This window comes from Nerophis lumbriciformis, linkage group LG01 (assembly GCF_033978685.3).
Source record: "Nerophis lumbriciformis linkage group LG01, RoL_Nlum_v2.1, whole genome shotgun sequence".
Classification (NCBI taxonomy): domain Eukaryota; kingdom Metazoa; phylum Chordata; class Actinopteri; order Syngnathiformes; family Syngnathidae; genus Nerophis; species Nerophis lumbriciformis.
The window spans coordinates 73,323,662-73,338,042 of record NC_084548.2 but is presented as its reverse complement, the minus strand read 5'-3'; the positions used below and the strand labels follow the sequence as shown (position 1 = coordinate 73,338,042).

Here is a 14,381-nt window from a genome sequence, read left to right as displayed (position 1 = left end):
TAATGTTTATGAGTTTGAACACCAAATATGTTGTCTTTGTAGCATATTCAACTGAATATGGGTTGAAAAGGATTTGCAAATCATTGTATTCCGTTTATATTTACATCTAACACAATTTCCCAACTCATATGGAAACGGGGTTTGTAGTGTCTTAATGGGCCATTTTCACTTTGGCCCTCGGAGGCAAAAACTTTTTTGGGCATACACGGTTAGCTTATTTTTACACTTTACTTAAACGGTTCAGACTCCATGATGACCACAGCTTGACCCTGGAACAGATCATTTCCTACTTGGGGGAAAAATGCACTGTATATTCTAGCCCTGAAAAAACATTCTCGGAGTGGCTGACAGGTGAAGGACACGCATTTCCAAGACAAAAATCCTCCAAGTCAAACAAATAGGAGCCACATTAATGCCGGCGGGGTCAAATAAATAAAAGAAAAGCGTCCGACGTCGGAAAAGATCTCTTACATCCGCGCCTGCTTCCAATTAAACATTGAGGAATGTCATGCGTCTGTAAGGCCGTGCCAGCCGCTGAGAGCAGCCTATGCTCTTAATGACGCGCCCATAAAGCAGCTGAGTGCCTTCAGGAGGAGGACCACCCCCACGCTTCCTGCGGGACCCCCACGAGGACTAACAGCCAAAGTGGTGACGCGGATTCAGGGTGTACCTGGGTGTAACAACTGCACGTAAGACTGGAAATAACCCATCAAGTCAAGGAAGTTGCAGTAAGACAGTGGAATAGTCCATGCAAATTAATGCATTTTCCCCTTTTTGTGAGTTAATAACAGCTGCAACCTTTTTGCAAAGTAAATAAATCATGATGACTACACATAAGACTGGAAATAATCCACAAAGCCATAGAATTGGAGTAAGAATGTGGAATAGAAGGTGTCAAATAATTATTGTACTTGCCCCTCTTGCAAGTAATTAAGGACAGCGGCAACCTTTTTACAAAATAAATTGAAGCAACCCCTCGTAAGACTGGAAATAACCCATCAAGTCAAGGAAGTTGCAGTAAGACAGCGGAATAGTCCATGCAAATTAATGCATTTGCCACTTTTGCGAGTTAATAACAGCTGCAACCTTTTTGCAAAGTAAATAAATCATGAGGACTACACATAAGACTGGAAATAATCCACAAAGTCATAGAAATTGGAGTAAGAATGTGGAATAGAATGTGTCAAATAATTATTGTACTTGCCCCTCTTGCAAGTAATTAAGGACGGCGGCAACCTTTTTACAAAATAAATTGAAGCAACTCCTCGTAAGACTGGAAATAACCCATCAAGTCAAGGAAGTTGCAGTATGACAGCGGAATAGTCCATGCAAATTAATGCATTTGCCACTTTTGTGAGTTAATAACAGCTGCAACCTTTTTGCAAAGTAAATAAATCATGAGCACTACACATAAGACTGGAAATAATCCACAAAGTCATAGAAATTGGAGTAAGAATGTGGAATAGAATGTGTCAAATAATTATTGTACTTTGCCCCTCTTGCAAGTAATTAATGTCAGCGGCAACCTTTTTACAAAATAAATTGAAGCAACCCCTCGTAAGACTGGAAATAACCCATCAAGTCAAGGAAGTTGCAGTAAGACAGCGGAATAGTCCATGCAAATTAATGCATTTTCCCCTTTTTGTGAGTTAATAACAGCTGCAAGCTTTTTGCAAAGTAAATAAATCATGACGACTACACATAAGACTGGAAATAATCCACAAAGTCATAGAAATTGGAGTAAGAATGTGGAATAGAATGTGTCAAATAATTCTTGTACTTGCCCCTCTTGCAAGTAATTAAGGACTGTGGCAACCTTTTTACAAAATAAATTGAAGTAACTCCTCGTAAGACTGGAAATAACCCATCAAGTCAAGGAAGCTGCAGTAAGACAGCGGAATAGTCCATGCAAATTAATGCATGTTCCCCTTTTTGTGAGTTAATAACAGCTGCAACCTTTTTGTAAAGTAAATAAATCATGACGACTACACATAAGACTGGAAATAATCCACAAAGTCAAAGAAATTGGAGTAAGTATGTGGAATAGAAGGTGTCAAATAATTATTGTACTTGCCCCTCTTGCAAGTAATTAAGGACAGTGGCAACCTTTTTACAAAATAATTGAAGCAACCCCTCGTAAGACTGGAAATAACCCATCAAGTCAAGGAAGTTGCAGTATGACAGCGGAATAGTACATGCAAATTAATGCATTTGCCACTTTTGCGAGTTAATAACAGCTGCAACCTTTTTGCAAAGTAAATAAATCATGAGGACTACACATAAGACTGGAAATAATCCACAAAGTCAAAGAAATTGGAGTAAGTATGTGGAATAGAAGGTGTCAAATAATTATTGTACTTGCCCCTCTTGCAAGTAATTAAGGACAGTGGCAAACGTGTTGCAAAGTAAATAAATTGTTGCAACGCAATATAAGAATGGAAATAATCCACAAAGTCATATGAATTGAAGTAATGCTGGAGAATGGAAGGTGTCATTTGAGGAATGCGATAGAGCCTCTTGCAAGTAATTAATGTCAGCGGCAACCTTTTTACGAAATAAATTGAAACAACTCCACGTAAGACTGGAAATAACCCATCAAGTCAAGGAAGTTGCAGTAAGACAGCGGAATAGTCCAAGCAAATTAATGCATTTGCTACTTTTTGCCAGTTAATAACAGCTGCAACCTTTTTGCAAAGTAAATAAATCATGAGCACTACACATAAAACGAGAAATAATCCACAAAGTCAAAGAAATTGGAGTAAGTATGTGGAATAGAAGGTGTCAAATAATTATTGTACTTGCCCCTCTGGCAAGTAATTAAGGACAGTGGCAAACGTGCTGCAAAGTAAATAAATTGTTGCAACGCAATATAAGAATGGAAATAATCCACAAAGTCATATGAATTGAAGTAATTCTGGAGAATGGAAGGTGTCATTTGAGGAATGCGAGAGAGCCTCTTGCAAGTAATTAATGTCAGCAGCAACCTTTTTACAAAATAAATTGAAACAACTTCACGGAAGACTGGAAATAACCCATCAAGTCAAGGAAGTTGCAGTAAGACAGCGGAATAGTCCATGCCAATTAAGGCATTTGCCCGTTTTGCGAGTTAATAACAGCTGCAACCTTTTTGTAAAGTAAATAAATCATGACGACTACAGATTACACTGGAAGTAATCCACACAGTCATAGAAATTGGAGTAAGTATGTGGAATAGAAGGTGTCGAATAATTATTGTACTTGCCCTCAAGGACAGTGGCAAACGTCATGCAAAGTCAATAAATCGTAACAGCGCAACATAAGAATGGAAATAATCCACAAAGTCATATGAATTGAAGTAAAGATGGAGAATGGAAGGTGTCATTTGATGAATGCGATAGAGCCTCTTGCAAGTAATTAATGTCAGCGGCAACCTTTTTACGAAATAAATTGAAACAACTCCAAGTAAGACTGGAAATAACCCATCAAGTCAAGGAAGTTGCAGTATGACAGCGGAATAGTCCAAGCAAATTAATGCATTTGCTACTTTTTGCCAGTTAATAACAGCTGCAACCTTTTTGCAAAGTAAATAAATCATGAGCACTACACATAAGACAAGAAATAATCCACAAAGTCAAAGAAATTGGAGTAAGTATGTGGAATAGAAGGTGTCAAATAATTATTGTACTTGCCCCTCTTGCAAGTAATTAAGGACAGTGGCAACCTTTTTACAAAATAAATTGAAGCAACACCTCGTAAGACTGGAAATAACCCATCAAGTCAAGGAAGTTGCAGTAAGACAGCAGAATAGTTCATACAAATTAATGCATTTTCCCCTTTTGCGAGTTAATAACAGCTGCAACCTTTTTGCAAAGTAAATAAATCATGAGGACTACACATAAAACTGGAAATAATCCACAAAGTCATAGAAATTGGAGTAAGAATGTGGAATAGAATGTGTCAAATAATTATTGTACTTGCCCCTCTTGCAAGTAATTAAGGACGGCGGCAACCTTTTTACAAAATAAATTGAAGCAACTCCTCGTAAGACTGGAAATAACCCATCAAGTCAAGGAAGTTGCAGTAAGACAGTGGAATAGTCCATGCAAATTAATGCATTTGCCACTTTTTGCGAGTTAATAACAGCTGCAACTTTTTTGCAAAGTAAATAAATCATGATGACTACACATAAGACTGGAAATAATCCACAAAGTCATAGAAATTGAAGTAATACTGGAGAATAGAAGGTGTCATTCAATTAATGCGATCGAGCCTCTTGCAAGTAATTAAGGACAGCGGCAGCCTTTTTACAAAATAAATTGAAGCAACCCCTCATAAGACTGGAAATAACCCATCAAGTCAAGGAAGTTGCAGTAAGACAGCGGAATAGTCCCTGCAAATTAATGCGTTTGCCCGTTTTGCGAGTTAATAACAGCTGCAACCTTTTTGCAAAGTAAATAAATCATGAGGACTACACACAAGACTGGAAATAATCCACAAAGTCATAGAAATTGGAGTAAGTATGTGGAATAGAAGGTGTCAAATAATTATTGTACTTGCTCCTCTTGCAAGTAATTAAGGACAGTGGCAAACGTGCTGCAAAGTAAATAAATTGTTGCAACGCAATATAAGAATGGAAATAATCCACAAAGTCATATGAATTGAAGTAATGCTGGAGAATGGAAGGTGTCATTTGAGGAATGCGAGAGAGCCTCTTGCAAGTAATTAATGTCAGCAGCAACCTTTTTACAAAATAAATTGAAACAACTTCACGGAAAACTGGAAATAACCCATCAAGTCAAGGAAGTTGCAGTATGACAGCGGAATAGTACATGCAAATAAATGTGTTTGCCCCTTTTTGCCAGTTAATAACAGCTGCAACCTTTTTGCAAAGTAAATAAATCATGAGGACTACACATAAGACTGGAAATAATCCACAAAGTCATAGAAATTGGAGTAAGTATGTGGAATAGAAGGTGTCAAATAATTATTGCACTTGCCCCTCTTGCAAGTAATTAAGGACAGTGGCAAACGTGCTGCAAAGTAAATAAATTGTTGCAACGCAATATAAGAATGGAAATAATCCACAAAGTCATATGAATTGAAGTAATGCTGGAGAATGGAAGGTGTCATTTGAGGAATGCGAGAGAGCCTCTTGCAAGTAATTAGTGTCAGCGGCAACCTTTTAACAGAATAAATTGAAGCAACCCCTCGTAAGACTGGAAATAACCCATCAAGTCAAGGAAGTTGCAGTAAGACAGCGGAATAGTCCATGCAAATCAATGCGTTTGCCCGTTTTGCGAGTTAATAACAGCTGCAACCTTTTTGCAAAGTAAATAAATCATGAGGACTACACATAAGACTGGAAATAATCCACAAAGTCATAGAAATTGGAGTAAGAATGTGGAATAGAAGGTGTCAAATAATTATTGTACTTGCCCCTCTTACAAGTAATTAAGGACAGCGGCAACCTTTTTACAAAATAAATTGAAGCAACCCCTCGTAAGACTGGAAATAACCCATCAAGTCAAGGAAGTTGCAGTATGACAGCGGAATAGTCCATGCAAATTAATGCATTTGCCCCTTTTTGCCAGTTAATAACAGCTGCAACCTTTTTGCAAAGTAAATAAATCATGATGACTACACATAAGACTGGAAATAATCCACAAAGTCATAGAAATTGAAGTAATACTGGAGAATAGAAGGTGTCATTCAATTAATGCGATCGAGCCTCTTGCAAGTAATTAAGGACAGCGGCAGCCTTTTTACAAAATAAATTGAAGCAACCCCTCATAAGACTGGAAATAACCCATCAAGTCAAGGAAGTTGCAGTAAGACAGCGGAATAGTCCCTGCAAATTAATGCGTTTGCCCGTTTTGCGAGTTAATAACAGCTGCAACCTTCTTGTAAAGTAAATAAATCATGACGACTACACATAAGACTGGAAATAATCCACAAAAGTCATAGAAATTGGAGTAAGTATGTGGAATAGAAGGTTTCAAATAATTATTGTACTTGGCCCTATTGCAAGTAATTAAGGACAGTGGCAAACGTGCTGCAAAGTAAATAAATTGTTGCAACGCAATATAAGAATGGAAATAATCCACAAAGTTATATGAATTGAAGTAATGCTGGAGAATGGAAGGTGTCATTTGAGGAATGCGAGAGAGCCTCTTGCAAGTAATTAATGTCAGCGGCAATCTTTTTACAAAATAAATTGAGGAAACTCCTCGTAAGACTGGAAATAACCCATCAAGTCAAGGAAGTTGCAGTAAGACAGTGGAATAGTCCCTGCAAATTAAGGCATTTGCCCCTTTTTGTGAGTTAATAACAGCTGCAACCTTTTTGCAAAGTATATAAATCATGATGACTACACATAAGACTGGAAATAATCCACAAAGTCATAGAAATTGTAGTAAGTATGTGGAATAGAAGGTGTCAAATAATTATTGTACTTGCCCCTCTTGCAAGTAATTAAGGACAGCGGCAACCTTTTTACAAAATAAATTGAAGCAACCCCTCGTAAGACTGGAAATAACCCATCATGTCAAGGAAGCTGCAGTAAGACAGTGGAATAGTCCATGCAAATTAATGCACTTGCCACTTTTTGTGAGTTAATAACAGCTGCAACCTTTTTGCAAAGTAAATAAATCATGAGCACTACACATAAGACTGGAAATAATCCACAAAGTCAAAGAAATTGGAGTAAGTATGTGGAATAGAAGGTGTCAAATAATTATTGTACTTGCCCCTCTTGCAAGTAATTAAGGACAGTGGCAACCTTTTTACAAAATAAATTGAAGCAACCCCTTGTAAGACTGGAAATAACCCATCAAGTCAAGGAAGCTGCAGTAAGACAGCAGAATAGTACATGCAAATTAATGTGTTTGCACCTTTTTGCGAGTTAATAACAGCTGCAACCTTTTTGCAAAGTAAATAAATCATGAGGACTACACATAAGACTGGAAATAATCCACAAAGTCATAGAAATTGGAGTAAGAATGTGGAATAGAATGTGTCAAATAATTATTGTACTTTGCCCCTCTTGCAAGTAATTAATGTCAGCGGCAACCTTTTTACAAAATAAATTGAAGCAACCCCTCGTAAGACTGGAAATAACCCATCAAGTCAAGGAAGTTGCAGTAAGACAGCGGAATAGTCCATGCAAATTAATGCATTTGCCACTTTTGCGAGTTAATAACAGCTGCAACCTTTTTGCAAAGTAAATAAATCATGAGCACTACACACAAGACGAGAAATAATCCACAAAGTCAAAGAAATTGGAGTAAGAATGTGGAATAGAATGTGTCAAATAATTATTGTACTTGCCCCTCTTGCAAGTAATTAAGGACAGTGGCAACCTTTTTACAAAATAAATTGAAGCAACCCCTTGTAAGACTGGAAATAACCCATCAAGTCAAGGAAGCTGCAGTAAGACAGCAGAATAGTACATGCAAATTAATGTGTTTGCACCTTTTTGCGAGTTAATAACAGCTGCAACCTTTTTGCAAAGTAAATAAATCATGAGGACTACACATAAGACTGGAAATAATCCACAAAGTCATAGAAATTGGAGTAAGTATGTGGAATAGAAGGTGTCAAATAATGATTGTACTTGCCCCTCTTGCAAGTAATTAAGGACAGTGGCAAACGTGCTGCAAAGTAAATAAATTGTTGCAATGCAAATAAGAATGGAAATAATCCAATAATCCTGGTTATTTCCAGTCTTACGAGGAGTTGTTTCAATTTATTTCGTAAAAAAGTTGCCGCTGACATTAATTACTTGCAAGAGGCTCAATCCCATTCATCAAATGACACCTTCTATTCTCCGGTATTACTTCAATTTCTATGACATTGTGGATTATTTCCATTCTTATGTTGCGTTGCTACGATTTATTTACCTTGCAACACGTTTGCCACTGTTCTTAATTACTTGCAAGAGGGGCAAGTACAATAATTATTTGACACCTTCTATTCTACATACTTACTCCAATTTCTATGACTTTGTGGATTATATCTAGTCTTATGTGTGGTTGACATGATTTATTTACTTTGCAAAAAGGTTGCAGCTGTTATCAACTCGCAAAAGGGGCAAATGCATTAATTTGCATGGACTATTCTGCTGTCTTACTGCAGCTTCCTTGACTTGATGGGTTATTTCCAGTCTTAAGAGGAGTTGTTTCAATTTATTTCGTAAAAAGGTTGCCGCTGAAATTAATTACTTGCAAGAGGCTCAATCGCATTCATCAAATGACACCTTCTATTCTCCAGTATTACTTCAATTCATATGACTTTGTGGATTATTTCCATTCTTATGTGGCTTTGCTACGATTTATTTACCTTGCAACACGTTTGCAACTGTCCTTAATTACTTGCAAGAGGGGCAAGTACAATAATTATTTGACACCTTCTATTCTACATACTTACTCCAATTTCTATGACTTTGTGGATTATATCTAGTCTTATGTGTGATTGTCATGATTTATTTACTTTGCAAAAAGGTTGCAGCTGTTATCAACTCGCAAAAGGGGAAAATGCATTAATTTGCATGGACTATTCTGCTGTTTTACTGCAGCTTCCTTGACTTGATGGGTTATTTCCAGTCTTACGAGGAGTTGTTTCAATCTATTTCGTAAAAAGGTTGCCGCTGACATTAATTACTTGCAAGAGGCTCTATCGCATTAATCAAATGACACCTTCTATTCTCCGGTATTACGTTAATTCATATGACTTTGTGGATTATTTCCATTCTTATGTTGCGTTGCTACGATTTATTTACCTTGCAACACGTTTGCCACTGTTCTTAATTACTTGCAAGAGGGGGAAGTACAATAATTATTTGACACCTTCTATTCCACATACTTACTACAATTTCTATGACTTTGTGGATTATTTCCAGTCTTATGTGTGGTCGTCATGATTTATTTACTTTGCAAAAAGGTTGCAGCTGTTATCAACTCGCAAAAGGGGAAAATGCATTAATTTGCATGGACTATTCCGCTGTTTTACTGCAGCTTCCTTGACTTGATGGGTTATTTCCAGTCTTACGAGGAGTTGTTTCAATTTATTTTGTAAAAAGATTGCCCGCTGACATTAATTACTTGCAAGAGGCTCGATCGCATTCATCAAATGACACCTTCTATTCTCCGGGATTACTTTAATTCATATGACTTTGTGGATTATTTACATTCTTAAATTGCGTTGCTACGATTTATTTACCTTGCAACACGTTTGCCACTGTTCTTAATTACTTGCAAGAGGGGCAAGTACAATAATTATTTGACACCTTCTATTCTACATACTTACTCCAATTTCTATGACTTTGTGGATTATATCTAGTCTTATGTGTGGTCGTCATGATTTATTTACTTTGCAAAAAGGTTGCAGCTGTTATCAACTCGCAAAAGGGGAAAATGCATTAATTTGCATGGACTATTCTGCTGTTTTACTGCAGCTTCCTTGACTTAATGGGTTATTTCCAGTCTTACGAGGAGTTGTTTCAATTTATTTCGTAAAAAGGTTGCCGCTGACATTAATTACTTGCAAGAGGCTCGATCGCATTCATCAAATGACACCTTCTATTCTCCAGTATTACGTCAATTCATATGACTTTGTGGATTATTTCCATTCTTATGTTGAATTGCTACAATTTATTTACCTTGCAACACGTTTGCCACTGTTCTTAATTACTTGCAAGAGGGGCAAGTACAATAATTATTTGACACCTTCTATTCCACATACTTACTCCATTTTCTATGACTTTGTGGATTATTTCCAGTCTTATGTGTGGTCGTCATGATTTATTTACTTTGCAAAAAGGTTGCAGCTGTTATCAACTCGCAAAAGGGGAAAATGCATTAATTGGCATGGACTATTCTGTTGTCTTACTGCAGCTTCCTTAACTTGATGGGTTATTTCCAGTCTTACGAGGAGTTATTTCAATTTATTTCGTAAAAAGGTTGCAGCTGACATTAATTACTTGCAAGAGGCTCGATCGCATTCATCAAATGACACCTTCTTTTCTCCAGTATTACTTCAATTTTTATGACTTTGTGGATTATTTCCAGTTTTATGTGGAGTTTTTACGGTTGAATTATTTTGTAAAAAGTGGAGCTGGTATTAATGAACTTGCAAAAGTGGCGACTACATTGATAGCATAATTGTACTATTCTGCTTTGTTACTGCAATGTCCTTCAATTGATGGATTATTTCCAGTCTTATTTGGTATATTGCAAGAATCCTACTGATTTTGCCTCCATACTTCATGGTTCTATTCAGTGTCAGAGAAAACAGAAAACAGCAGCCTCACCAAGTTGGTTAGTTGAGCGAGTGCGGGGCCCCTGCTGACGTCCCTCCTCACCACGCGGTGCTCGGGGGCCTGGAGAGCCAGGTGAGGCGGTTCTGTCGGCGTGTGCTGCAGCTGCGCCAACGCACAAAAATAAGCAAACGTCAACGCAATCGAGCCGGCGACCGAGAGGCGACGCGACGTGCCGACGCCACCGACTTTGAGACCGAGGCGATTCACGTTTCCGTCGGCGCTGCAGTTGATGGGGCCCTCGGTGGAGAACTCCAGCGGGTAGAGCAGAGTGTGGCCCTGGGCGGCCAGGGGGCAGCGCAGCTCCAGCAGGGTGTGGCTGATGCCGCTCGGCCCGTTGTTCACCAGCTGGGGGAACAAAACAGGCAAATTCAGGCTATTTTAGGAATTGTTTTAACTAGAGATGTCCGATATTATCGACCGATAAACGCTTTAAAATGTGATATCGGAAATTATCGGTATCGCTTTCAAAAAGTAAAATGTATGACTAAAACGGCGCTGTGTGCCGGCGCAGTCACATAATATCTACGGCTTTTCACACACACAAGTGAATGCCACGCATACTTGGTCAACAGCCATACAGGTCACACTGAGGGTGGCCGTATAAACAACTTGAACACTGTTAGAAATATGCGCCACACTGTGAACCCACACCAAACAAGAATGACAAACACATTTCTGATACTGGACCAATATCAATATCGGCTCTGGGCACCCCTATTTTTTTCAAAATAATGCAAATATTTAAATAAAGATACAGTTTTTGCAAGGTCCTATGAGGCAGTTTCAACTCTGCATAGCAACATAGACAATTAGTTATTTTACAGGAAAGCAATTTTTTATGATTTTTTTTTAATGAACAATGAATATAATTAAAAATATTATCAACTAATTTTATTATTGAAATTTCCTTGACTTGATGGATTATTTCCGAGTTTTTAAAAAAAAAAATTAAAAAGGTTATTTTTAATGAACCATGTACCATGTTTATACTACTCCTACTACTACTACTATATCATCCTTTTTTTCTGATACTGTACCACCCCTATTTTTTTTCAAATAATGCAAATAATTAAATAAAGATACAGTTTTTGCAATGTCCTATGAGGCAGTTTCCACTCTGCATAGCAACATAGACAATTAGTTATTTTACAGGCACATAGCAACATTGATGAAATATTTTTGCCATCAAACTTCTACACAAAATACTCTATAATGACATTGTGGAAAGCAATTTTTTATGATTTTTTTTTTAATGAACAATAAATATAATTAAAAATATTAACAACTAATTTTATTATTGAAATTTCCTTGACTTGATGGATTATTTCCGAGTTTTTAAAAAAAAAATTTAAAAAGGTTATTTTTAATGAACCATGTACCATGTTTATACTACTCCTACTACTACTACTACATCATCCTTTTTTTCTGATACTGTACCACCCCTATGTTTTCAAAATAATGCCAATATTTAAATAAAGATACAGTTTTTGCAATGTCCTATGAGGCAGTTTCAACTCTGCATAGCAACATAGACAATTAGTTATTTTACAGGCACATAGCAACGTTGATGAAATATTTTTGCCATCAAACTTCTACACAAAATACTCTATAATGACATTGTGGAAAGCAATTTTTTATGATTTTTTTTTAATGAACAATAAATATAATTAAAAATATTAACAACTAATTTTATTATTGAAATTTCCCTGACTTGATGGATTATTTCCGAGTTTAAAAAAAAATTTTTTTTTAAAAGGTTATTTTTAATGAACCATGTACCATGTTTATACTACTCCTACTACTACTACTATATCATCCTTTTTTTCTGATACTGTACCACCCCTATTTTTTCAAAATAATGCAAATATTTAAATAAAGATACAGTTTTTGCAATGTCCTATGAGGCAGTTTCAACTCTGCATAGCAACATAGACAATTAGTTATTTTACAGGCACATAGCAACATTGATGAAATATTTTTGCCATCAAACTTCTACACAAAATACTCTATAATGACATAGTGGAAAGCAATTTTTTATGATTTTTTTAAAAATGAACAATAAATATAATTAAAAATATTAACAACTAATTTTATTATTGAAATTTCCTTGACTTGATGGATTATTTCTGATTTTTTCTTTTTTTCTTAAAAAGGTTATTTTTAATGAACCATGTTTATACTTCTCCTACTACTACTACTATATCATCCTTTTTTTCTGATACTGGACCACCCCTATTTTTTCAAAATAATGCAAATATTTAAATAAAGATACAGTTTTTGCAATGTCCTATGAGGCAGTTTCAACTCTGCATAGCAACATAGACAATTAGTTATTTTACAGGCACATAGCAACATTGGTGAAACATTTTTGCCATCAAACTTCTACACAAAATACTCTATAATGACATAGTGGAAAGCAATTTTTTATGATTTTTTTTAATGAACAATAAATATAATTAAAAATATTAACAACTAATTTTATTATTAAAATTTCCTTGACTTGATGGATTATTTCCGAGTTTTTTTGTTTTTTTTTCTTAAAAAGGTTATTTTTAATGAACCATGTACCATGTTTATACTACTCCTACTACTACTACTATATCATCCTTTTTTTCTGATACTGTACCACCCCTATTTTTTCAAAATAATGCCAATATTTAAATAAAGATACAGTTTTTGCAAGGTCCTATGAGGCAGTTTCAACTCTGCATAGCAACATAGACAATTAGTTATTTTACAGGCACATAGCAACATTGATGAAACATTTTTGCCATCAAACTTCTACACAAAATACTCTATAATGACATAGTGGAAAGCAATTTTTTATGATTTTTTTTTTTTAATGAACAATAAATCTAATTAAAAAATTAACAACTAATTTTATTGTTGAAATTTCCTTGACTTGATGGATTATTTCCAAGTTTTTTTAATTTTTTTAAAAAGGTTATTTTTAATGAACCATGTACCATGTTTATACTACTCCTACTACTACTACTATATCATCCTTTTTTTCTGATACTGGACCATCCCTATTTTTTTTCAAATAATGCAAATATTTAAATAAAGATACAGTTTTTGCAATGTCCTATGAGGCAGTTTCAACTCTGCATAGCAACATAGACAATTAGTTATTTTACAGGCACATAGCGACATTGATGAAATATTTTTGCCATCAAACTTCTACACAAAATACTCTATAATGACATAGTGGAAAGCAATTTTTTATGATTTTTTTTTTTAATGAACAATAAATATAATTAAAAATATTAACAACTAATTTTATTATTGAAATTTCCTTGACTTGATGGATTATTTCCGAGTTTTTTTTTAAATTTTTTAAAAAAGGTTCTTTTTAATGAACCATGTACCATGTTTATACTACTCCTACTACTACTATTATATCATCCTTTTTTTCTGATACTGTACCACCCCTATTTTTTCAAAATAATGCCAATATTTAAATAAAGATACAGTTTTTGCAAGGTCCTATGAGGCAGTTTCAACTCTGCATAGCAACATAGACAATTAGTTATTTTACAGGCACATAGCAACATTGATGAAATATTTTTGCCATCAAACTTCTACACAAAATACTCTATAATGACATAGTGGAAAGCAATTTTTTATGATTTTTTTTTTTAATGAACAATAAATATAATTAAAAATATTAACAACTAATTTTATTATTGAAATTTCCTTGACTTGATGGATTATTTCCGAGTTTTTTTTAAATTTTTTTAAAAAAGGTTCTTTTTAATGAACCATGTACCATGTTTATACTACTCCTACTACTACTATTATATCATCCTTTTTTTCTGATACTGTACCACCCCTATTTTTTCAAAATAATGCCAATATTTAAATAAAGATACAGTTTTTGCAAGGTCCTATGAGGCAGTTTCAACTCTGCATAGCAACATAGACAATTAGTTATTTTACAGGCACATAGCAACATTGATGAAATATTTTTGCCATCAAACTTCTACACAAAATACTCTATAATGACATTGTGGAAAGCATTTTTTTATGATTTTTTTTTAATGAACAATAAATATAATTAAAAATATTAACAAATAATTTTATTATT

The 14,381-nt window shown here is 35.1% G+C and overlaps 1 protein-coding gene across 1 annotated transcript in view; it reads right to left on the bottom strand.

Annotated features, from left to right (window-relative positions):
- Positions 1–14,381, bottom strand: part of itga5 (integrin, alpha 5 (fibronectin receptor, alpha polypeptide)) — a 267,873-nt gene that overhangs the window by 22,118 nt on the left and 231,374 nt on the right. The window contains exons 25-26 of the mRNA XM_061925617.2: positions 10,481–10,639; positions 10,286–10,396 (exon numbers count right to left, since the gene is read on the bottom strand). Of these exons, the coding sequence (XP_061781601.1) occupies positions 10,286–10,396; positions 10,481–10,639 (270 nt within the window). The remainder of the gene's footprint in view (positions 1–10,285; positions 10,397–10,480; positions 10,640–14,381) is intronic.